We start from the raw sequence: 25,660 nt of genomic DNA, 5'->3' as shown, positions 1-25,660 counted from the left end.
TAATTTCCTCAGCAAGATAAATATGACAGTGAGAAGTCACTCTCCCCAAAAGACTATGATTACATTTCACTGAGCAGCATGTCAAATCTTGGACACAGTGGAGATGCTTGTTGGTGAGGGTGAGGAGCAGGAGACAGTAAGAGGCATTGAGAGAAACCACATGAATGCTAGAAGTCCAGGAGACTTTCTCCAAGTGGAGTTAGGGACTTTCATTTCTGTGGGATCCTATACTGATGTCTTTAGTTGTAATTTAGTGTGAATTCTTATTTAATAGTCTCTCCAGCTACCAGACTGGTATCTCCTTGAGGGCAGGGATGGTGAATGTGTCACTCACCAGTAAATTCCCAGGTCTTACATTAATGCTCAGCACACGTGAGGAATCAAGCAAATATTCTCCTCCCGTTTTTACAAATGAGAAAACCAAAGCTAAAATCATTATCTTTGTTTCCCCAGGTCCCAAGCCAGGTAAGCTACAGCAGTAAGCCTATGTTTTATGAATACGGACCCAGAATTCTGTTACCGTAAGATGCTATCCCTAGTCAGCATCTCAATTATAAGTACTACACACCTGCTGGTTAATAACTTCCAATCTTGAGTCTTTCAAATGTGTCTTCAACCACTCTGTAGCTCGAGAAGAAGGGTCTATAAGGAATGGGCATACTCGACTCTAGTTTCAAAAAAAGAAAAAAATTATAAGCTTTCATTAAGTGGAAAAAATTGCCTAAAAATTATGCATCAATTACTGAGGGGGGTTTTTCTTTCAGGCTTTGGAGAACATAAATATACAACCATAAGGAGGAAATAAAGATGCCAGTTTTAGCTGCACACAGAGGCTACATTAATAAATTTATAGCTATCAGGAATATTAGAAAATTAAATGCAACCACAGTAAATGGAGAAGAGTCCTATTTACTACACAGTAATGAAGTGTGTGTTAACGATACAGCAAGCAAGACCTCTAGTCCCGACCTGATGCCGTCTGCACCTCTCTTTGTGGCTTTTAAAATACACAAATTATTTGCAAACTTTATATATTCTTTGGTCAAATAAACCATAAAGACCTTAAAAGAGAAGTATGAACTAATCATAAAAGTACTGCTGAAATAATTAGCAATATAATTGGTTATGTTTCAGACATTAATTCTTATAAAGCAGTATATAGTTAATACTATATAGACAGAGCATCCTAGAAGAAAAAATTATGTATCTTATAGATTAAGATCTAATGAACTAGAAACTAAATTCATTACAGAATACCCTGAACCAAACAGAAAGCTGGAAACTAGGGAAAATACATTGAACACACAATACCACTAGGCAGGTGAGACGAAGACAATTATATAGATAGGATTAATTTAAATGTAAATACGTAAATTAATAGCTTTGGTAAATTTAAGAGGTAATAATCATTGTTACCTAGTAAATCAGATTTGAATAACAACTGGCCTAATTTATCTTAAATGTTCACATATATTTGAAAAAGGTAACGCAGTTGTGTGCTGTCCGGATAAGAAAACAAACAGAAATCCAAGTGAAATGAAGACTTCAAACTGAGGTATGTCCCTTAAGAAGTCACAGGTTCTTTTGGGGACTTATCAAGAAGGCAGAGGGTGGGAACTATCTGTCCTAGGCGAACAGCATTCATTACCAAACTTTTTCAAAAGTGCCAGGAAATGGTGATAATAAAGAGCTGACTGCCTTTAAAACAGCTTTGCTATTGTTTTAAAAGTCCCTCTAAACCACCCAGCCTGGTTCTGCCTGCACTGAGAATGAACTACTCTCACCGCATCTCGATCTCCCAAGGTGGCCCACTGCTGTGTGATCGGCACCCAGCTCCATCTTATAAATGTGCTATTCCTGGCAAATGAGGTGGTTAGAAAACAGCCCCATAAGCATCTCTTACATACTACACTTGGTTTTAGATCTGATTTTATGTATTCCATAGCCAACGCGTCACAAGTCTATGAGATCTTGCCCAACCACAAAAACAATTATTTTAAATTAAAAAAAAAAGTTCTTACCCATGATTTCAAACCAATGATCTGATGCAGTTAAAAAAAAAAAAAAAAAAGATAATATTTCAAAAAATCATGTCTTTAGACCAAAAATAAGCTTTAGAACTTCAAAGAGTACTTACAGGTTTGAATTAATCTTATTTATATTCCTCCAGAGAGATTTAGACAAAATCTCTAAGGTATATTTTAGGTCTGTGATCCATAATTAAATGTAAGTTCTATACATAAGAAAGTGAAACAGATCCCAAAATGTTGAGCTGTCATTCACTCATCCATTCCTTCATCTACCACATGGGGAGTAACTACTATGTTAAGACGATACGAGGGATGCAGAAATTAGTAAGATATAAATATACCCTTACCCTTCATGACTTCACATCCCAGAAAGAAACACAACCTAAAAATTCTATAATAAAGAGCACACAAGATTCTATGGTGGAGCAGGTGAAGTCAGGGCAAGCTGCTAGAAAGCAGTTCAGGTCAAACTCGAAGGTCTTAGAACATCTTACATGATCTTCTAACTATGCGATCTTATATCACATGAGAAGATTTCACAGACACGTGCTATCCACTCACAGCCTTAAATGCAAGAGCTTATTCTAAATCTAGAATACTTTACAACTGACACAGAAAGTTGACTGTAGTAGCCCATCCCAACAAAATAACTAACTGCCCTAGCAAATTTTTCCAAATGGTTTTGTTTTTTCATATAATTGTATCTATCTACAAGAAACATGGCAATGTTAAATACAAAGTAAACCTAAGCTTATTATTAAAATTAATTTCACAATTTTCCCTAGATTCATCATAAAAGATAATTCAGAATCCAAAAGTAAGTATTTTCAATTACTATCATCAGGAAAAAACAATTACTGTGACAAATACTTTTTTTCTAAATGCTCATCCCCTACTTCTCATGGAATAAAAAAAGAATAATACTTAAACTGTGTGTTTTTTAAATCTGCAAAAGACTGTCTTCTTGGATTGCTGACAAAGGAAGAGGTCATTAGAAAACTTTGGAGAAGGAACAACGAATAGAATAAAAAGCACATACTTGTTACACAATGTAATGAATTTATTTACCTACACATTTACAGTGCCACATTTGTAAATATAACAAGAGAAAATGTTTAAAAATAGAGAACAAGCCAAATCAAATTCTGAGAAAGTCACAACCATTTAATCTGTAGTCAGCACCCTCTCCCCTGGGAAGGCGGACACGTAATGAGCCAAAGTAAGTCAGCTGATTAATAGGTCTAACCAAACAAAATAATCCAGGAATACTGGGCCCACGAAACAAATCTTGTAATACTACAGTATGTTACCTAAAAAGAGGCATTTCATGTTCATGCTACCTTTGGAGCTATGGAGTTACAGAATAAGGAAACAGTGTGTGGGCAGAGAACAGGGCAGAGAGGAAAGAGAAAACTGGTGTTAGAGAGGATGCTACTGCAATAGAAACAACAGACAGAAACCTATCACTGAGGGGAAAAAGTATCTTCCAATCATCTGTTACCTAATACAAAGGTAAACCAAGTTAGTGGCAAACTTCATACTTCATTTGAAGAAACTATCAGTTTGTATACATTAGTTGGAATGTGATTTTCACATTCACTGCTAATAAGGTTGTAATACTTTAATGTTTAAGCAATGACTATTGAGAAATATACATTGAGACAAGGGAAGATGGTGGCGTAGGAGGACGCTGGGCTCACCACGTCCTGCTGACCACTTAGATTCCACCTACACCTGCCTAAATAACCCAGAAAACCACCAGAAGACTAGCAGAATGGAGTCTCCGGAGCCCAGCGCAGACGAGAGGCCCACAGAAGAGGGTAGGAAGGGCGGAGAGGCGGTGCGCGCTCCACGGACTGGCGGGAGGGAGCCGGGGCGGAGGGGCGGCCCGCCGGCCAAGCAGAGCCCCCGAGTCTGGCTGGCAAAAGTGGAGGGGCCGGACGGAGTGTGTTCCGACAGCAAGCGGGACTTGACATCTGGAAGGTTGTAAGTTAACAGCTCTGCTCGGAGAAGTGGAGGGCTGGAGGACAACGGGAGGGAGAGTTGTTGAGCCCCGGACAACAGAGCTGTTTGGCGGGGAACAAAGGCGCTCACCAGCGCCATCTCCCTCGCCCATCCCCCAGCCAAAATCCCAAAGGGAACCAGTTCCTGCCAGGGAACTTGCTTGCACCCCGCAAACACCCAACGCTGTGCTTCTGTGGATCCATCCCTCCGGCAGGTCTGACTCTCTCCCGGTGCCGCAGGGCCCCTCCCAAAGCGGATCTCTGAAGGAGAATGGAGCTAAGCCTGCCCCTCCCGCCCCTGTGCACCTTGCCTACCCACCCCAGCTAATACGCCACATCCCCAGCACCACAAGCCTGGCAGTGTGCAAGTAGCCCAGATGGGCCACACCACCCCACAGGGAATCCCGCCCCTAGGAGAGGGGAAGAGAAGGCACACACCAGTCTGACTGTGGCCCCAGCGGTGGGCCGGGGGCAGACATCAGGTCTGACTGCGACCCTGCCCACCAACGCAAGTTACTCAAGACAGCACAGGGGAAGTGCCCTGCAGTTCTGCACCACTCCAGGGACTATCCAAAATGACCAAACGGAAGAATTCCCCTCAAAAGAATCTCCAGGAAATAAAACAGCTAATGAACTGATCAAAAAGGATTTAAACAATATAACAGAAAGGGAATTTAGAATAATACTCATAAAATTAATCACTGGGCTTGAAAACAGTATAGAGGACAGCAGAGAATCTATTGCTACAGAGATCAAGGGACTAAGGAACACTCAGGAGGAGCTAAAAACGCTATAAACGAGCTGCAAAATAAAATGGAAACGACCACGGCTCAGATTGAAGAGGCAGAGGAGAGAATAGGTGAACTAGAAGATAAAATTATGGAAAAAGAGGAAGCTGAGAAAAAGAGAGATAAAAAAATCCAGGAGTATGAGGGGAAAATTAGAGAACTAAGTGATGCACTAAAGAGAAATAATATATGCATAATTGGTATTCCAGAGGAGGAAGAGAGAGGGAAAGGTGCTGAAGGGGTACTTGAAGAAATTATAGCTGAGAACTTCCCTGAACTGGGCAAGGAAAAAGGCATTGAAATCCAAGAGGCACAGAGAACTCCCTTCAGACGTAACTTGAATCGATCTTTTGCACGACATACCGTAGTGAAACTGGCAAAATACAAGGATAAAGAGAAAATTCTGAAAGCAGCGAGGGATAGACGTGCCCTAACATATAAAGGGAAACCTATAAGACTCGTGACCGATCTCTCTTCTGAAACTTGGCAGGCCAGAAAGGAATGGCAGGAGATGTTCAATGTGATGAACAGAAAAAATATGCAGCTGAGAATCCTTTATCCAGCAAGTCTGTCATTTAGAATAGAAGGAGAGATAAAGGCCTTCCCAAACAAACAAAAACTGAAGGAATTCGTCACCACTAAACCAGCCCTACAAGAGATCCTAACGGGGATCCTGTGAGACAAAGTACCAGAGACATCGCAACAAGCATGAAACATGCAGACATCACAATGACTCTAAACCCGTATCTTTCTATAATAATACTGAACGTAAATGGACTAAATGCTCCAACCAAAAGACATAGGGTATCAGAATGGATAAAAAAACAAGACCCATCTATTTGCTGTCTACAAGAGACTCATTTTAGACCTGAGGACACCTTCAGATTGAGAGTGAGGGGATGGAGAACTATTTATCATGCTACTGGAAGCCAAAAGAAAGCTGGAGTAGCCATACTTATATCAGACAAACTAGACTTTAAATTAAAGGCTGTAACAAGAGATGAAGAAGGGCATTATATAATCATTACAGGGTCTATCCATCAGGAAGAGCTAACAATTATAAGTGTCTATGCGCCGAATACGGGAGCCCCCAAAATATATAAAACAATTACTCATAAACATAAGCAACCTTATTGATAAGAATGTGGTAATTGCAGGGGACTTTAACACTCCACTTACAGAAATGGATAGATCATCTAGACACATGGTCAATAAAGAAACAAGGGCCCTGAATGATACATTGGACCAGGTGGACTTGACAGATATATTTAGAACTCTGCATCCCAAAGCATATACTTTCTTCTCGAGTGCACATGGAACATTCTCCAAGATAGATCACATACTGGGTCACAAAACAGCCCTTCGTAAGTATACAAGAATTGAAATCATACCATGCATACTTTCAGACCACAATGCTATGAAGCTTGAAATCAACCACAGGAAAAAGTCTGGAAAACCTCCAAAAGCATGGAGGTTAAAGTACACCCTACTAAAGAATGAGTGGGTCAACCAGGCAATTAGAGAAGAAATTAAAAAATATATGGAAACAAATGAAAATGAAAATACAACAATCCAAACGCTCTGGGACGCAGCGAAGGCAGTCCTGAGAGGAAAATACATTGCAATCCAGGGCTATCTCAAGAAACAAGAAAAATCCCAAATACACAATCTAACAGCACACCTAAAGGAAATAGAAGCACAGCAACAAAGACAGCCTAAACCCAGCAGAAGAAGAGAAATAATAAAGATCAGAGCAGAAATAAACAATATAGAATCTAAAAAAACTGTAGAGCAGATCAACGAAACCAAGAGTTGGTTTTTTGAAAAAATAAACAAAATTGATAAAACTCTAGCCAGGCTTCTCAAAAAGAAAAGGGAGATGACCCAAATAGATAAAATCATGAATGAAGATGGAATTATTACAACCAATCCCTCAGAGATACAAGCAATTATCAGGGAATACTATGAAAAATTATATGCCAACAAATTGGACAACCTGGAGGAAATGGACAAATTCCTAAACACCCACACTCTTCCAAAACTCAATCTGGAGGAAATAGAAAGCTTGAACAGACCCATAACCAGCAAAGAAATGGAATCAGTTATCAAAAATCTCCCACCAAATAAGAGTCCAGGACCAGATGGCTTCCCAGGGGAGTTCTACCAGACATTTAAAGCAGAGATAATACCTATCCTTCTCAAGCTATTCCAAAAAATAGAAAGGGAAGGAAAACTTCCAGACTCATTCTATGAAGCCAGTGTTACTTTGATTCCTAAACCAGACAGAGACCCAGTTAAAAAAAGAGAACTACAGGCCAATATCCCTGATGAATATGGATGAAAAAATTCTCAATAAGATACTAGCAAACCGTATTCAACAGCATATAAAAACAATTATTCACCATGATCAAGTGGGATTCATTCCTGGGATGCAGGGCTGGTTCAACATTCGCAAATCAATCAACGTGATACATCACATTAATAACAGAAAAGATAAGAACCATATGATCCTGTCAATCGATGCAGAAAAGGCATTTGACAAAATTCAGCACCCTTTCTTAACAAAAACCCTTCAGAAAGTCAGGATAGAAGGAACATACTTAAACATCATAAAAGCCATTTATGAAAAGCCCACAGCTAACATCATCCTCAATGGGGAAAAACTGAGAGCTTTTTCCCTGAGATCAGGAACACGACAGGGATGCCCACTCTCACCGCTGTTGTTTAACATAGTATTGGAAGTGCTAGCATCAGCAATCAGACAACAAAAGGAAATCAAAGGCATCAAAATTTGCAAAGATGAAGTCAAGCTTTCACTTTTTGCAGATGACATGATACTATACATGGGAAATCCGACAGACTCCACCAAAAGTCTGCTAGAACTGATACATGAATTCACCAAAGTTGCAGGATACAAAATCAATGTACAGAAATCAGTTGCATTCTTATACACTAACAATGAAGCAACAGAAAGACAAATAAAGAAACTGATCCCATTCACAATTGCACCAAAAAGCATAAAATACCTACAGATAAATCTAACCAAAGATGTAAAAAATCTGTATGCTGAAAACTATAGAAAGCTTATGAAAGAAATTGAAGAAGATATAAAGAAATGGAAAGACATTCCCTTCTCATGGATTGGAAGAATAGTGTCAAAATGTCAATACTACCCAAAGCTATCTACACATTCAATGCAATCCCAATCAAAACTGCACCAGCATTCTTCTCAAAACTAGAACAAGCAATCCTAAAATTCATACGGAACCACAAAAGGCCCCTAATAGCCAAAGTAATTTTGAAGAAGACCAGAGCAAGAGGCATCACAATCCCCGAGTTTAGCCTCTACTACAAAGCTGTCATCATCAAGACAGCATGGTATTGGCACAAACACAGACACATAGACCAAAGGAATAGAATAAAAACCCCAGAACTAGACCCACAAACGTATGGCCAACTCATCTTTGACAAAGCAGGAAAGAACATCCAATGGAAAAAAGACAGTCTCTTTAACAAATGGTGCTGGGAGAACTGGACAGCAACATGCAGAAGATTGAAACTAGACCACTTTCTCACACCGTTCACAAAAATAAACTCAAAATGGATAAAGGACCTGAATGGGAGACAGGAAACCATCAAAACCCTACAGGAGAAAGCAGGAAAAGACCTCTCTGACCTCAGCCGTAGCAATCTCTTCCTTGACACATCCCCAAAGGCAAGGGAATTAAAAGCAAAAATGAACTACTGGGACCTTATGAAGATAAAAAGCTTCTGCAAAGCAAAGGAAACAACCAACAAAACTAAAAGGCAACCAACGGAATGGGAAAAGATATTTGCAAATAACATATTGGACAAAGGGCTAGTATCCAAAATCTATAAAGAGCTCACCAAACTCCACACCCAGAAAACAAATAACCCAGTGAAGAAATGGGCAGAAAACATGAATAGACACTTCTCTAAAGAAGACATCCGGATGGCCAACAGGCACATGAAAAGATGCGCAACGTTACTCCTCATCAGGGAAATACAAATCAAAACCACACTCAGATATCACCTCAGGCCAGTCAGAGTGGCCAAAATGAACAAATCAGGAGACTATAGGTGCTGGAGAGGATGTGGAGGAACGGGAACCCTCTTGCACTGTTGGTGGGAATGCAAACTGGGGCAGCCACTCTGGAAAACAGTGTGGAGGTTCCTCAAAAAATTAAAAATAGACCTACCCTATGACCCAGCAGTAGCACTGCTAGGAATTTACCCAAGGGATACAGGAGTACTGATGCATAGGGGCACTTGTACCCCAATGTTTATAGCAGCACTCTCGACAATAGCCAAATTATGGAAAGAGCCTAAATGTCCATCAACTGATGAATGGATAAAGAAATTGTGGTTTATATACACAATGGAGTACTACAGGGCAATGAGAAAGAATGAAATACGGCCCTTTGTAGCAACGTGGATGGAACTGGAGAGTGTGATGCCAAGCGAAATAAGCCATACAGAGAAAGACAGATACCATATGTTTTCACTCTTATGTGGATCCTGAGAAACTTAACAGAAACCCATGGGGGAGGGGAAGGAAAAAAAAAAAAAAAAGAGGTTAGAGTGGGAGAGAATCAAACATAAGAGACTCTTGGGGCGCCTGGGTGGCGCAGTCGGTTAAGCGTCCGACTTCAGCCAGGTCACGATCTCGCGGTCCGTGAGTTCGAGCCCCGCGTCAGGCTCTGGGCTGATGGCTTCAGAGCCTGGAGCCTGTTTCCGATTCTGTGTCTCCCTCTCTCTCTGCCCCTCCCCCGTTCATGCTCTGTCTCTCTCTGTCCCAAAAATAAATAAACGTTGAAAAAAAAAAAAAAAAAACATAAGAGACTCTTAAAAACTGAGAACAAACTGAGGGTTGATGGGGGGTGGGAGGGAGGAGAGGGTGGGTGATGGGTATTGAGGAGGGCACCTTTTGGGATGAGCACTGGGTGTTGTATGAAAACCAATTTGACAATAAATTTCATATATTGAAGAAAAAAAAAAGAAATATACATTATCTGAAAGAATGATTTTCAAAAAATGCATATCACCATCTCTTATAACCCAAAACTTCTCTTATCTTCACTTTGTATAACTTCGTTTTGCAAAACAAAATAAAAATGTAAAATCATACTGTAGATGCGGAAACTATATAACCAGGTGAAGTGGGTACCCCTAAATTATTTCTATTACAATTAGGGAGTTCAATTTAGAACTTTCTGTCATCAAGATAATACCGCTTTATACTTTTCTATTAAGATAAAAAGTAAATTATACCGAAAATTATACATTCACCAACTGAATCCTAAGAGGATTTTCATTACCAAAATACCTTCACTTTAAGGTTACGAAAAAAAAAACTGAAAGCCTAAGAACTTGAACAAGGCACTTCCTGGGGCGAGCTTCTGAAGGAATAATTCTAATGAGAAATTAAAATTGATTACTTACCTGTAAGATAACAAGAGCGTTTTCTATGGAAAGGTCATCTGATGGTAGGCCTTCACTTTTCCAAATTAACTGCTCACTTTCAGTACAAAGAAATCTCCTTAGATCAAATTCTGAAAAGATATTAATATCTCACTACAGTGATCACGGACTTGACAAAGGAAAGGGAACAAAACTATTTAAAATACACTAAAACAAAAGTCACAGAATTATCCTTAATCCATTCCTCCCCCTTTAGCACCAAAAGCTAAGGGTGGCAGTGGAGGAGTTTAAAACAAAAAGTACAAAGGAATGAACGTCAGTTAAATTATATTTCTTGTATATTTAATAAACGTTTCACAACTATAATAATTTGTGAAAACCACAAAAGTCACAAGGAATGTTGGAATTCCTACATCCCATTTTATGATATGCAATTATTGTGAAAATCAATGTATTAAAATATTTAAATGCATTCATACATTACCAAAAATACCCCAAGCTCTCAGCTTCAGAGAGTCATTTCAGGAATGTAAGATCATTGTGACAAAACAGTTCGGAGAACAATTGTAGAATTGAGCAAATCTGAAGTAGATTTGGTTTCTTTTAGCTTACAGAACATTTTCCTCATTTATCAAAAAATACAGTTTTAGTATACTGAAATTTCAAAACATGAATGACTAAGTACAGACCTTCAAGACAAGCTGACTTGGTCCATTCTTCCCAGCAGGTTTTTCTCAGACCCTCAGGAGCAGCAGAAAGATAGGTAATGAAGGCGGCAGCCAGCTGAGCCCTCTTAGGAAGAGTAGCTAATTCCTCTGTTATCTCTGCAACCTGCACAAGAAGAGAGAGAGCAGGGGCGGGGATGGGAGGATGGATATGTTCTAAAACGTGAAAAGCATGACAGCTTCATAAATTAGAGTTTTGACTGTAGAAAAAAAAATCAGTTGCCGGTTTAAAGTAATAACCCCTGTTGTGCATGCAATTGTGAAAATGTAAAAATAGCCACAAGATCTCAGACCCTGCTGAAATTTTTAAAATGTATGAAAGACCAACATTATTTGTAGAGATGAACATATTTTGTCATTGAAAGTTCATAATGGTTCCTATGAAGCAGAAATTTTATCCCAATTACAGTTAAAAACTGTGAATTAGCATCACTTTGGAAACTACAACTAAGTACACAGAGTAAGAGCAAAGGTACAAAACAAAATTTTAAAAATGCATGGAGATGCCTTAGTTAAAAGCACAGTGTGACTGCAGCATAGATGTGAGCAGGCAGAGTAGCAATGCAGAAAAGGTGGAAAGAGAGAGGCAGAGCGGGCTGGCCATGCACACAATGGAGCTTCTGCTATAACCCGGGGCGGTAATGAACCACTGCAAGTGTTCAAACAGGGCAGACAGGGATCGAATGAGACTGGGTTTACAAAGATTATTCAGCTGACAAATAAGGAACCAACCAATTTAAGGGTCAGATAGGAGGGGGACAAGTTAGAGGAGAATTTAGGTAAATAAATAAACAAACAAACTGGCACTAAAGACAGAAGACAAATTTGAAGGATATTTGCAAGTGGACATGACAAGCAAACAAGGAAATCTAACAGAGAGATTACTCGTAGTTAAACACGATCATTAATCAAAAAACTCCTAACAAGGGCACCTGGGCGGCTCAGTGGGTTAAGCAACAGACTTTGGCTCAGGTCATGATCTCGTGTCTCTGTGTGAGTTCAAGCTCCACATCAGGCTCTCTCTGGTCATCGCAGAGGCTGGAGCCTGCTTTGGATCCTCTGTCCCTCTCTCTGCATCTCCCCTGCTCATGCTCTTGCTCTCTCTCAAAAATAAACTGACGTTAAAAAAAAAAAATTCTCAACAAACAAAAGTCCAGGACTTCATGGCTTCACAGGTAAATTCTACCGAACATCTAAGAGTTAATACCTATTTTTCTCATATTATGCCAAGTGAAATAAGTCAGTAGGAGAAACAGAAATACTGTATGATTTCACTTATATGTGGCATCTAAAAAACAAATGAATAGACGAAAAGCAGATTCAGCCCCATAAACACAGAGAAAAACTGATGATTTAGGGGATGGACAGAATGGGTGAAAGGGGGGCAGGAGATACAGGATTCCAGTTAGGGAAGGAATAATGCATGAGAATAAATGGCACAACACAGGGAATCATAGTCAATGATATTGTGATTGCACTGCATGGTGACAAATGTAGCTGCACATGTGCTGAGCACAGTGTAATGTGTAGAGCTGTTGAATCACTATGCTGTATACCTGAAACCAACTTAACATTGTAGGTCAACTATACTCAAATAAAAAATTATTAAAAAACAAACAAAAATAGACTGCTCATCTCAAAGTATTTCAAAAAGATAGAGAGGAAGGAAAGCATCCAAATTCATTCTAGGAGGCCAGCATTACCCTGACACCAAAACCAGACAAGAACGTAACAAACAATAAATAAAAAAATAAATAAAACTACAGGCCACTATCTCTGATGAAAAATGATGCAAAAATTCTCAAAATAATAGCAAAACAAATTCGACAGTACAACTTAAAAAAATCCCTTACCATGTTCAAATGGGATTTACTCCAGTAATGCAAGAGTGCTTCAATATTTGAAAATCAATGTGACACATATTAACAAGAAGGGTAAAAGCTACAGGATGATCGCAATAGACACAGAAAAATCATCTGACAAAATACAACACCCATTCATGATAAAAACGTTAACAAAGTGGGTTTAGAGAGAACATACCTCAAGATAAATAAAGCCGTTAATGAAAACACACAGCCAACATCATACACAAGGGTGAAAAACTGAAAGCTTTTCCTCTAAGACCAGGAAGAAGACAAGGATGCCCACTCTCAACACTTGGATTCAATATAGTATTAGAAGTTCTAGCCACAGCAATCAGACAAGAAAAAAATACATAAAAGCCATCCAAAATGGTAAGGAAGAAGTAAAATTTGCACTATTTGCAAATGACATACTATACATAGAAAACCCCAAAGACTCCACCAAAAAATTATTAAATCTGATAAATGAATTCAATAATGTTGCAGGATACAAAATTAATGTACAGAAACCTGTTGTATTTCTGTATACTAATAATGAGGTAGCAAAAAGAGAAATCAGGAAAACAATCCCATTTACAATTATACTAAAAGAAAAATGCCTAGAAATAAATTTAACCAAGGAAGTAAAAGCCCTACACTGTAAGACACTGATGAAAGAAATTGAAGATGACACCAATGAGAAGATATACCATACTCACTAACTGGAAAAATTATTATCGTTGAAATGTCTATACTACCCAAAGCAATCTACAGATTCAGTGCAATCCCTATCAAAATACTAATAGCATCTTTCACAGAACTAGAACAAATAATCCTAAAATTGCTAAGGACCCACAAAAAACCTTCAATCACCAAAGCAATCTTGAGAAAAACAAAGCTGGAGATCTCACCATCCTAGATTTCATTGTATAACATTAACCTATAGTAATCAAACAGTATGATATTGGCAAAATAATATGCACACAAATCAATGGAAGAGAACACAGAGATCAGAAATAAACCCACACGTATATCACGTATATCACCAATTAATTTATGACAAAGGAGGCAAGAATGTACAATGAGTAAACGATGCTGGGGAAGCTGAAGAGCTAAATGCAAAAGAATAAAACTGGACCACTTTCTAACATCATACCCCAAAATAAAGTGCATTAAAGACCTAAACGGGAGACATGAAACCATAAAACTCCTAGAAGAAAACAGGCAGTAATCTCTTGGATGTCAACCATAGCAACATTTTGCTAGATATGTTTCCTCGGGTGAGGGAAACAAAAGCAAAAATAAACTAATGGCACTACATGAAACTAAACTGCTTTTACACAGCAAAGAAACCATCAACAATAGACAAAGGCTGAATGGGAGAAGATATCTGCAAATGACATAGCCAATAAGGTGTTAACATCCAAAATACCTAAAGAATTAATACAACTCAATACCAAAAAATCCTAATAATCCAATTTAAAAATGGGCAGAAGACCTAAAGAGACATTTCCCCAAAAAAAGACATCCAGATGGCCAACAAACACATGAAAAGATGCTCAACATCACTCATCATCAGGGAAATGCAAATCAAAAGCACATGAGATCTAACCTCACACCTGTTAGAATGGTTAGTAACAAAAGGCAAGTAATAACAACTGTTGGCAATGTAAAGAGAAAGGAATCCTCTTGCATTCTTGGTGGGAATATATATGGTGCAGCCACTGTGGAGAACAGTATGGAAATTCCTCATGAAATTAAAAAGAGAAATACCATATGGTCCAATAATCCCACTTGTGGTATTTACCCAAAGAAAACAAAAACACTACTTTAAAAGATAAATGAATCCCTAGGTTCATTGCAGCATTATATACAGTAGCCAAGATATGGAAGCAACCTAAGTGTCCATCAATAGATGGATAAAGAAGATGAATGGATATGGGCACCTGGGTGGCTCAGTCGGTTGAGCATCCGACCACGGCTCAGGTCATGATCTCAGAGTTCATGGGTTCAAGCCCCACAATGGGCTCTGTGCTGACAGCTCAGAGTTTGAGGCCTGCTTCAGATTGTCTCTCCCTCTCTCTCTGGCCCTCCCCTGCTCGTGCTCTGTCTCTCCCTCTCTCAAAAATAAATAAACTTTAAAAAAAAAAAAAAGAAGATGAATGGATAAAGAAGTGATCAAAGATGGCAGTGGAGTAGGAGGAACCCAGGCTCATCTTGTGCCTCAAACACAACTAGATAACTATCAAATCATCTTAAGTACTCAAAAATCGACCTGAAGACTAACAGAACAACCCAACAACCAAAAGCAGAGAAGAAGCCACAATGAATAAAGTATAAAGTGTGGAGACGTGGTTTGGGGGAGAAACGGACTGCAGGTGCTGTGGACAGGAAGGAGCCATGGTCACAGAGAAGGGCAACAGAGAGAGAGAGAGAGAGAGGCACACACAGGGGAATGCACAAGGAGAACGATTCCACAAAGCCAGTGGCTTGGAAAACAAGAGGGGCAGATTTTCATGAGTTCTTGCCACCATCAGGGTTTAAAGCCTGTAGTTTCAAAGGTCAGAGGGCCTGGCTGGGATGAAGCCCGTAAGAGTTACCTGGGGAGAAGGCAGGCAAACAACCTGGAGGCAGACAGCATGGAAACAGGATCTGAAAAATGCCTCGGGCACACGTGGCTTCCCTGTGAGGCAGCATTCTGGGAGACACCTCTCCCTCGCAGGGGACAAAGGAGCTAGCTGGTGGCCTTCCCTCCCCTGCTTCTCAGCATCGAGAGAGGGCCACCTGCGGTAAACAGCACAGCGCCCACACCAGTTTGCCTCAATCTCAGTGTGGGGGGCCCCTTCCTCAGAGACAAACAGAAACCCCCACCCACACCATGTCTCCAAACCAGAGTGTTCTACAGGGCTTCAGTTCTGGTGGAGGTGGTGACAGGTCTCCTTTCATAAGCAGAACAGAGCAAGCATAGTTAAAACTCTCCACATTCAGGCCACGGACCAAACACTGACCACAGCAGGCTAGGAGAGCATCTGCAGATGACTGGCCTGAAGGACAGAGCAGCCAAAACACAACAGCAGAGCACACGCAGCACATCCTGAAGACAATTTCTTAAGTGCCAGGCCCTGGGGACTACATGACCTTTCTTCATAAGGCCATTGCCTTCAAGAGCAGGATATATACTTTTCTGACACACAGAATAAGGCAAAGACTTAGACATAATACCAAGATGGAGGAATTTATCCCACATGAAAGAACAAGATAAGGCTACAGCCAGCTATCTGACAGAAACAGATAGAAGTAACATGCCAGACGGAGAATTTAAAGCAACAATCCTAAGGATAGTCACTGGACTTGAGAGAAGAACAGAAGAAATTAGGGAGACACTTACCACGGAGGTAAGAGAATTAAAAAAGAAGTAGAGATGCAGAATGCAATAAATGAGGCTGGAAATAGACTTCATGCAATGAACACAGGCTGGAAGAAGCAGAGGAATGAATTAATGACCTATAAGATGAAATAATGTAAAATAATGAAGCTGAACAAAAGAAAGAGGAATTACGGAATAGTAAAATAGACTTAGGGAACTCAGTGACTCCATCAAATATAATGGCACTCATAATATAGGAGTCCCAGAAGAGAGAGAGAAGGGGACAGAAAATTTATTTCGAGAAATAATAGCAGAAAATGTCCCTAATCTGGAGAAGAAAACAGACACCCAGATCCAGGAGGCAGTAAAAACTCCCATAAAAATCAACAAAAGCAGGCCAACACCAAAACATATTCTAATTAAATTTGCAAACTATAGTGGTAAAGAAAAAAAATCTTAAAAGCAGCAAGACAAAAGAAGCCCTTAAGTTAAAAGGGAAGACCCATAAGGCTAGCTGGAGATTTCTCAACAGAAATCTGGGGAAGACAGAAGGGAGTGGCATGATATATTCGAAGTGCATAATGGGGAAAATCCACAGCCAAGAATGCTCTATACAGCAAAGCTATCTTTCAGAATAGAAGGAGAGATAAAGAGTTTCCCAGACAAACAAAAACTAAAGGAGGTCATGACCTATACAAGCCCTATAAGAAATACTAGAGGGGACTCTTTGAGTGGGAAGGAAAAACCAAAAGTGACAGAGACAACAAAGGAACACAGAAAATCTCCAGAGACAATGACAAGTAACAAAATGGTAATAAACATGTATCTATCAATAATTACTCTGAATGTAAATGGACTAAACACTCCAATCAAAGACATAGGGTGTCAGAATGGATTAAAAAAAAAAAAAAAAAAAAAAAAAACCTATCTATATGTTGCCTACAAGAGACTCACTTTAGACCTAAAGACACCTGCAGATGGAAAGTAAGGATGTGGAGAAATATTTATCACACAAATGGATGTCAAAAGAAAGTCAGACTGGCAATACTTATGTCATACAAATTCGACTTTGATATTGTTTTCATCCTGCACTGGCCTCATGAAATGACTGAATGTATTCCCTCTATTCCATTATTTGTAATATTTTGATAAAGATTGTCATTAATTTTTTTTCAAATGTTTGGTACAATTCACCAATGAAACCATGTGGTCTTGGGCATTTCTATGCTGGGAGATTTCTGATTCCTAATTAAAGTTTCATTCTGTTTTTAATTTTTATTTTTTGGAAAAATTGGTCATTGCTTTCAATGTTATATGTTATTGTCTATTCAAGTCACTATTATATTTATTTCTGATTTTTCTGTGTTACTTCCTTCCTCCAGTAAATTTCAGTTAATTTTCTTCTTTTTCTAGTTCCTTGTGGTATAAGGTTGTTTACTTGAACTTTTTCTTAATACAAGCAGTTATAGTGTAAATTTCACTTTAACATCTGCTTTTGTGGCATCTCATAGGTTTTGGAATATTGGTTTTTTTGCTTTGACACATATTTTGATTTGCCGCTTGATTTATTTGGCCCACTGCCTATGCAACAGTGTTATCATTTAATACTTACATCGTAAATATTTAATATTTACGCTGTAGACTTTCCAGCTTTGTTTTGTTATTGATCTTCAGTTTTGTCCAATTGTGGTTGGAAAATATACTTGGTAGGATTTCAGTCTTCTTAAGTTTATAATATTTCTTATGTCTCTTTTTATGTGATTCAACCAGGGGGATTCCTCTGTATGTACTCAAAGAAAATGTGTATTCTATTTTTCATGGATGGAATGTTTTATATGCATCTTTTAGAACCATATATTCTGAAGTGTACTCCAAGTAAAACATGTTCTTGTTGAAAAAAACCAGTAACTTTAAGTGAGGGAACTCATTTAAAACAAAGCATATGAGAAAGGAGGTAGACAGGGCCATGGGGGAAATAGGTGAAGGAGACTGGGAGTACACTCCTCATGACAAGAACCGAATGATGATGTACAGAACTGCTGAATTACTGTACTGCATTCCTGAAACTAATATAACATTGTATATTAACCACACTGAAATTAAAATTAAAAACTTACTATAAAAAAAGAGAATGAATAAAGAAGATACACACACATGCACACACAAGAGAGTATTATGCAGCCATAAAAAAAGAATGGAAAAAATCTTAAAAAAAGAATGAACTCTTCCCATTTGTGACAACATGGGTGGGGCCTAAGAGTATTATGCTAAGTGAAATAACTCAAAGAAAACAAATTCCATGGGATTTCACTTACATGTGGAATCTAAAAAACAAATAAACAAACAAACATACAAAGAAAAAAACAGAAACAGACTCGTGAATACACAGAACTGGTGGTTGCCAGACATGAAGGAGATTACGAGGTACAAACTCGCAGCTAGAAACTAAGTAAGTCATGGGGATGTGATATACGACATAGGGAACGTAGTCCGTAAGACTGTAATAATTGTGTGGTGACAGATGGTAACTAGACATTTTGTAATGTGCATAAATGTTGAATCGCTATGTTGAACACCTGAAACTAATATAATATTGTAAGTCAACTGTAATTCAGTAAGAAAATAACTAAAAATAAAATGAAAATGAAGGCTGGACCAAAACAAAAAAACAAAAAACAAACCCCTACAACTCAGCAGTCTGGAAATACAGCTTTGGTCACCACCATGGCATGGAGGACATTACTGAGACTAGACGAGACAAGCCCAGAAGAGGTGCAGGGACAGGGGCTGAGGAAGGGAATGCTGAGGCACTCAAACACTCCAGGGTGAGCACAGGGGGGAATCCCGTCGGGAGGGGTCTAACTGGTTTAAGAAAAACGAACCTATCAACCAAAAAAAATGAGACAACACGGTAACAGAGTCAAAATAACAGATTATTTGTAGAAGAAATCAGTGGCCAGCACTGTCAAATCGTGAGCTTGCTGTCCTGGAAGGTGAAGTTCAGGGTAATCTCTGGAGAGAACTACGACGTTTCCCCTCAAGTCATCGTCACCCCTGCCTTTCCCTCCGTAACATATGCAACCGGAAGAGGAACAGGCCACAATGTCCAAAACCCACTCACATAAAAACATTCAGCTTAAAAATCAACTCACACCATGGCCATTAAAATCTAGGTCATTTATCCTAACCTAGTGGAAAGTTGAGGGATATTTCGCCCCTTTTTTTCTTTTTCTAACAAATACATTACAGATTTTTCTGTGTTTTAAAGGAAGCCTCTTTCTGACCTCTGTCTCTCTCAGACAAACCTGTGCGTTCCATCTTTTGTGCTCTCGGTCAAGCTGATTAATTAGCACTTCTGCGGCTTTAATTGTTTCCTGCGCTCTGCTCACTTCAGCTTCCAGCTTGGCGGCTTCTGAAGTCCTGCTCTGAAATCTAGGAAAACATTAAAATTTAATTAAAGGCCAAGGGGTCTAAGAGAGATTTGACTACATTATCCTTAGATACTAAAGTGAGCTTTTATATAAGAATTTAATTAACGATAATACTGCCAATATTTGTGTTTGAAGTATCATTAACACGAACCGGGAGAACTGAAGCCCGGCTCTTACAGGGCCGCGACGACCTGCTGCTTGCGGGCCAATTTCTCCATGTGACATTCAGGGCCCTGTCGGAAGACTGACCCTATCTGTCTCTTCAGTTGTACATCATTTGAGGCCAGTCCAGCAACACCACATGTCAATCTCTAGAAATTCTGTTCTCCGGAAACACCCTGTCCTCTGTCTGCTTCTTCAGGGTGCCCCATGTGCCTGGAATACATTCCAGCCCCTCTTATCCCTACCCCACCCCTCACTCTAACTCCTTGAAATCTCTATTTAACAAAAATATAAATAAAATTTTAAAACTCATTTCAAAAATCCAATTCTCTACCTACGTGCCTGTTTGTCCAAGTTTATAACTGTCCTTTTAAATTATTTTCCTTAAGAAATACTTGTACGAATTTATTATTTTATCAAATAGAACAGTACTATTCCAGATTATTACCCAGTCAGTCCTTCAACAAATATGTAAGTACTTACAAAATGCCCCAGATTGTGACAAATATAAACAAAACAAAACAAAACAAAACAAGGGACACCTGGGTGGCTCACACTGTTAAGCATCCAACTCTTGATTTTGGCTCAGGTCAGGATCTCACGGTTTGTGAGATCGAGCCCCATGTAGGGCTCTGCATTGAGATCACGGACCCTGCTGGGGATTCTCTCTCTCCCTGTCTCTCTGCTGCTCCCCCGCTAGCACCCATGCACTCTCTCTCTCAAAATAAGTATTTTAAAAGACAAAACAATAAACAGCAACAAAAAAAGCATGTCATATCTCATGTAATCCTCAGAACCACAGTTCAAAATGAATATTATGATTCTCATCTTACAAAAATGAAGACTTAGACCCCAACAGATTATTTCACATTTCACCAATCATCAGTAGAAGATCTACAATTCATACATGGGTGTGTCTAAGCTCCATTTGGCCAACAGTGCATTTTATCACCTCTCTAAGTGCTCTACATACCTTGTTCTCCTGCACATAGGACTAGACAGAACTGAGGTTTCCAGTATGGTGGCCACTAGCCACATGGGGCTTTTCAAATTTAAATTACTAAAAGCAAACAAAACTTCAAATTCAATTCCTCGGTCGAATTACACACACTGCAGTGCTGGTGGCTACCAGACTGGATAATGCAGGTTACAGAACATCTCCACCATCTCCACCATCTCGTCCGGTTCCATGGTGCAGCCTCACTCTAGCCCTGGGCACACGTACTACATACTCACTCACCTCAACAATTCATTCTGTGGACACAGTTTTACCATAAATGTGGGCTGAATTAAGCCAACTTGCACGTTTCTGTAGAAGTTGTATTAAAATGGCAAATGTCTCCATTTTGTCAGATTAGAATTTAAAATTGAAAGACCATACTCATTTTTCAACTACTCTTTTCTTTGGAAGTATCCCAGAAAAGACTGTCACTCACAACCCAGAGTCAGTTAAATCTTAGGGTTCAAGTAAACGATTATTAACCAGCATGAATTCATTCTTGATAATAACTCTAAAAATGGAAAATTCCTTTCTGTTTCACTTAAAATTAAAAGCTAATTCTGAAGGTTTTGGAAACAATCCTTCCAAAATATTGATAGTATGACGTAGTGATTAAGAACAGGTACTTTACAGAGTTAGAAAAAACAACAATCTAAGGCTAGCTTTGTCATTTAGACTGTTCCACACAGACAAACCTTCCTAATCTGCACAATGAAAGAATACCCACCTCTGAGTCCTAAAAATAGTAAGTATGTAAAGTGCCTAGGGCAACGTCTGACCACTGTACAAGTGACTAACAAATGGAATCAAAACATCGCTACCACATGCTAACTACTCAATAAATATTTGACAATCGGTTGAATATGAAGCACTAAGGCTGAACATATGAAACTGAAAGGAATAATCATTTTCCCTACAGTTCTCAGTATCTGGAAAAAAGTGAAGTTTCTTTCGTATAACTCTAACACAAAAAAATTCAGAAATATTGAAAACACTGTATTTATAGGTTTGAGGCTTCTTTTTGTTTTTTTTCTCTGTAAGTTAATATATATAAATATAAATAGAGATCATTGTTTCCTGTATAGAGAAAAAATAGTTTTCAACCTGATGAATTTCTTTCTTGGTACAATAATTTGTATTTCTTCCACAAAAAGAGAAGCAAAATGTAACACACCACTTAAAAAAAAAAAGCATGCAATGGGGTGCCTGGGTGGCTCAGTCGGTCGAGTGTCCAACTCTTGATTTCGGCTCAGGTCGTGATCTCGTGGTTTGTGAGTTTGAGTCCCCATGCCGGGCTCTGTGCTGACAGTTTGAAGCCTGCTTGGGATTCTGTCTCTCCCTCTCTGTCTCTCTCCCTCCCCTGCTCTTTCTCTCTCTCAAAAAAAATATAAAAATAAACTTTAAAAATTACAAAAAAAAAAGCATGCATTTAGAAAAGTTTGTCTTGGGGTGCCTGGGGGGCTCAGTTGGTTAAGCATCTGACTTCGGCTCAGGTCATGATCTTGGGGTGCTATGTCTGTCTGTCTCTCTCTCTCCCAAAAATAAACATTAAAAATTTTTTTTTAAAAACAAAAGTTTTAAAAGCTGTAAGCAAATGACAACATACATAATATTTAATCACATATCCTCCAGGTTTTTAAAAAATTTTTTAATGTTTATTTATATTTGGGAAACAGAGAGAGAGGTGGGGGGGGGGGCAGAGAGAGGACACACAGAATCCGAAGCAGGCTCCAGGCTCTGATCTGTCGGCACAGAGCCCAACACAGGGTTCGAACTCATGAATCCCGAGATCATGGCCTGAGCCAAAGTCGGATGCTTAACCAACTGAGCTACCCAGGCGCCCCCGATATCCTCCAGTTTTTCAATCTTCACAATTTTTTTTTTAATTTTTTTTTTCAACGTTTATTTATTTTTGGGACAGAGAGAGACAGAGCATGAATGGGGGAGGGGGCAGAGAGAGAGGGAGACACAGAATCAGAAACAGGCTCCAGGCTCTCAGCCATCAGCCCAGCGCCTGACGCGGGGCTCGAACTCACGGACCGCGAGATCGTGACCTGGCTGAAGTCGGATGCTTAACCGACTGCGCCACCCAGGCACCCCAATCTTCACAATTTTTATAGGAAAACTGTCCTACAGTTGTTAGGATACCCACACCAGTATCTTCTATCCTACAGTCAAGAGCAATCACATGAGGCCAGAGGTACAGAAGAGGTTTAACAATCAATAATAGTCATAAATGGTCCTGAAACTTAAGTACAATACTGCATAAAGGAATATTTTTCTCAACACTAAAAGGCACAAAGTTAAGAGAAGACAAGTTTTTAAATGTGATCGCGCAGCCTCAGGAAGATCACCAAATAGGTTGGACTACAGCATCATTCAAAATAAAGGAGCCTGAAGCCCTAAGTCTGGAGACTACAGATACACAGATACCAATGGAAACCCGGAGCATGAACTTGCTACGTTCTGTCCCTCTCGTTGGATTCCCCTGGGCTCAGCAATGTCTACAGGGACCACTCCACAAATGGAGACCCCAAATATGTTTGCTCTTACCAAAAACATTTTTTTTTAAGAAGAATACCTTCTACATTATTTCATATGCTTCCCCATTTTAGAGTAAAAATCACAAAAAGAAATGAAAATAAAGATTATAACTAAGCTTTTCAAAATTGAAAAATCAGTTGAGGTATGTTCTCGAATACGCACAATGCAATTTTTTTTCAAAATACATTTTAAACTTAACTTACTTCTCTTTGAGTTCTGATACTTTCTGGCCGACAGAATTTAGAAGTTCCTCTAGCTTCCTTTTTCGGTCTTCAGTTTTCTTCAAATTTCTAAAACAATTCAATTTTATAAAACTTATTCTATTTTATATATCAACACCAGCAGAAGTAACACCTTCATATCCCTTCTAAAACCCTACCAAAATGGAACCAAGGGAATAAAAAGAAGATATACATGCACACAGATAAAGAGAACAGAAGAGCAAAGTACTGCAGTGGAATAATTTCAATAATTTTGAAAGGTGGTAACTGACATAACGGAATGCAAAAAGCTAAAGGTTGAGTAGCCGCAGGAAGAAAAGTCAAAAAGGAGAATTCCAAATGTTCAGGAATTGTGGACAATAGGTACTTAGAAGACAATAGAGCTAAATATAGAGAATTTTCTACTAGTCGATATAATAAATACATCAACCTCAGATTCCCTCGCCCACCGAGAAGGGACTATCCTCTTAATACATCCCAGAAAGGCAAACTTATAATCCCCACTCACTCCCTTCCACTCCCATCTAGGCAGAAAGTGTGAAGACTCTTCTAGAGACATGACTTACCTTCTCCCCTCAAAAATCCCCACAGTAGAGAGAGTCAAAGCATAAGTGACTCTTAAAAACTGAGAACAAACTGAGGGTTGATGGGGGGTGGGAGATGGGTATTGAGGAGGGCACCTTTTGGGATGAGCACTGGGTGTTGTATGGAAACCAATTTGACAATAAATTTCATATACTGAAAAAAAAAATTCCCACAGTATCTGAGAGGTTGTCCTGTTATGACCAGTGCACACCGCTACGCTCTGCTGGGCATCCGTGCTTCGCACAAATCAAACACAGACTGTAAGGTGTCACACCCCAGCACCCCCAGCGTTATCTGATTCAGTAAAGTCTGGATAGAGCTCAAAAATGTGCACTTTTAACAAGTGTCCAGGTGACACGGACACTGCTAGCTCAGGGATCACACTTTGAGAACTACTACAATAGAATAAGGCCTTCAAAATTGTGAGACTAAACCATTTCTTGCCCAGTACTATAAACCCAGTCCAATTACTGACCAGACAGAACAGCGTAACACAGATAATTTTAGACATGCAGGATCTCAAAACAGTTTTCATCCAATACACCCTTTCTAAAGTGCAGGATGTATCCTAGAAAAATGAAGGACGGAACTAAGAAAGACAAGGACCCCTACTAAGACAACACATCAGAAAAGAGATTCAGAGAAACAGCCAGAATCACAGTGAAGAGAGGTCCCCACAGATGGGAGCAGCGGCCTGGGGGAAGAACTGGTCCATGTTGGGACAGGGGGACAAAGGCTCTAGAAGGGATAATACTAAGAAAAAATACATACAACACATAGATCCCAAATATGCTTTAGCGTCTGATAAAAAGATTGTGGATAAATATGTGATATTAAACAAAAAAAACCCCAATCAATTGAAAAAATGAGGAAATTATTAAGAATAATAAAAGATGTACAAGAAAGGAAATATACACATAAAATACGTGTCTCAGCTGTGAAAAATATTCATATACACAAAATAACAAATATTTAACATCATTTATTAAACAAAAATCTGTGACAAACACAAAAATGTAATATAATTATACTGAGAAAACTAAGATGTTGAAACTGCTAAAATTCTCTTTGCCCAGAATAAGAATAGATGATGTCAAAAACTCATCAGTCAAGAACATAACATGGGAATACAAGCTGGTGCAGCCACTCTGGAAAACAGTATGGAGGTTCCTCAAGAAACGAAAAATAGAACTACCCTACGACCCAGCAATTGCACTAGTAGGCATTTATCCATGGGATACAGGTGTGCTATTTCGAAGGGACACATGCACCCCCATGTTTATAGCAGCACTATTGACAATAACCAAAGTATGGAAAGAGCCCAAACGTCCATCTGTGGAGGAATGGATAAAGAAGATGTGGTATATGTACGTGTGTGTGTGTGTGTGTGTGTATGTCTGTGTATATAGTGTGTGTATATATATACACACACACACACACACGGTGTATATATATACATATATATATATATGGTGTATATATATATATATGGTGTGTACAAATATATATATATATGTATAT

General features: G+C 39.0%; 1 protein-coding gene across 3 annotated transcripts in view; it reads right to left on the bottom strand.

Annotated features, from left to right (window-relative positions):
- The window catches only part of DYNC2H1 (dynein cytoplasmic 2 heavy chain 1), a 341,058-nt gene that overhangs the window by 198,100 nt on the left and 117,298 nt on the right, over positions 1–25,660 (bottom strand). For all 3 annotated transcript variants that reach the window (XM_030333927.1, XM_030333929.1, XM_030333928.1), the window contains exons 60-64: positions 23,537–23,623; positions 19,502–19,628; positions 10,953–11,094; positions 10,285–10,394; positions 569–667 (exon numbers count right to left, since the gene is read on the bottom strand). In XM_030333927.1, coding sequence (XP_030189787.1) covers positions 569–667; positions 10,285–10,394; positions 10,953–11,094; positions 19,502–19,628; positions 23,537–23,623 — 565 coding nt within the window. The remainder of the gene's footprint in view (positions 1–568; positions 668–10,284; positions 10,395–10,952; positions 11,095–19,501; positions 19,629–23,536; positions 23,624–25,660) is intronic.

Source organism: Lynx canadensis, chromosome D1 (genome assembly GCF_007474595.2).
Source record: "Lynx canadensis isolate LIC74 chromosome D1, mLynCan4.pri.v2, whole genome shotgun sequence".
In the NCBI taxonomy this organism is placed as follows: Eukaryota; Metazoa; Chordata; class Mammalia; order Carnivora; family Felidae; genus Lynx; species Lynx canadensis.
Note: the sequence above shows the minus strand (reverse complement) of the source record. Positions and strands in the feature narration are given on the sequence as shown.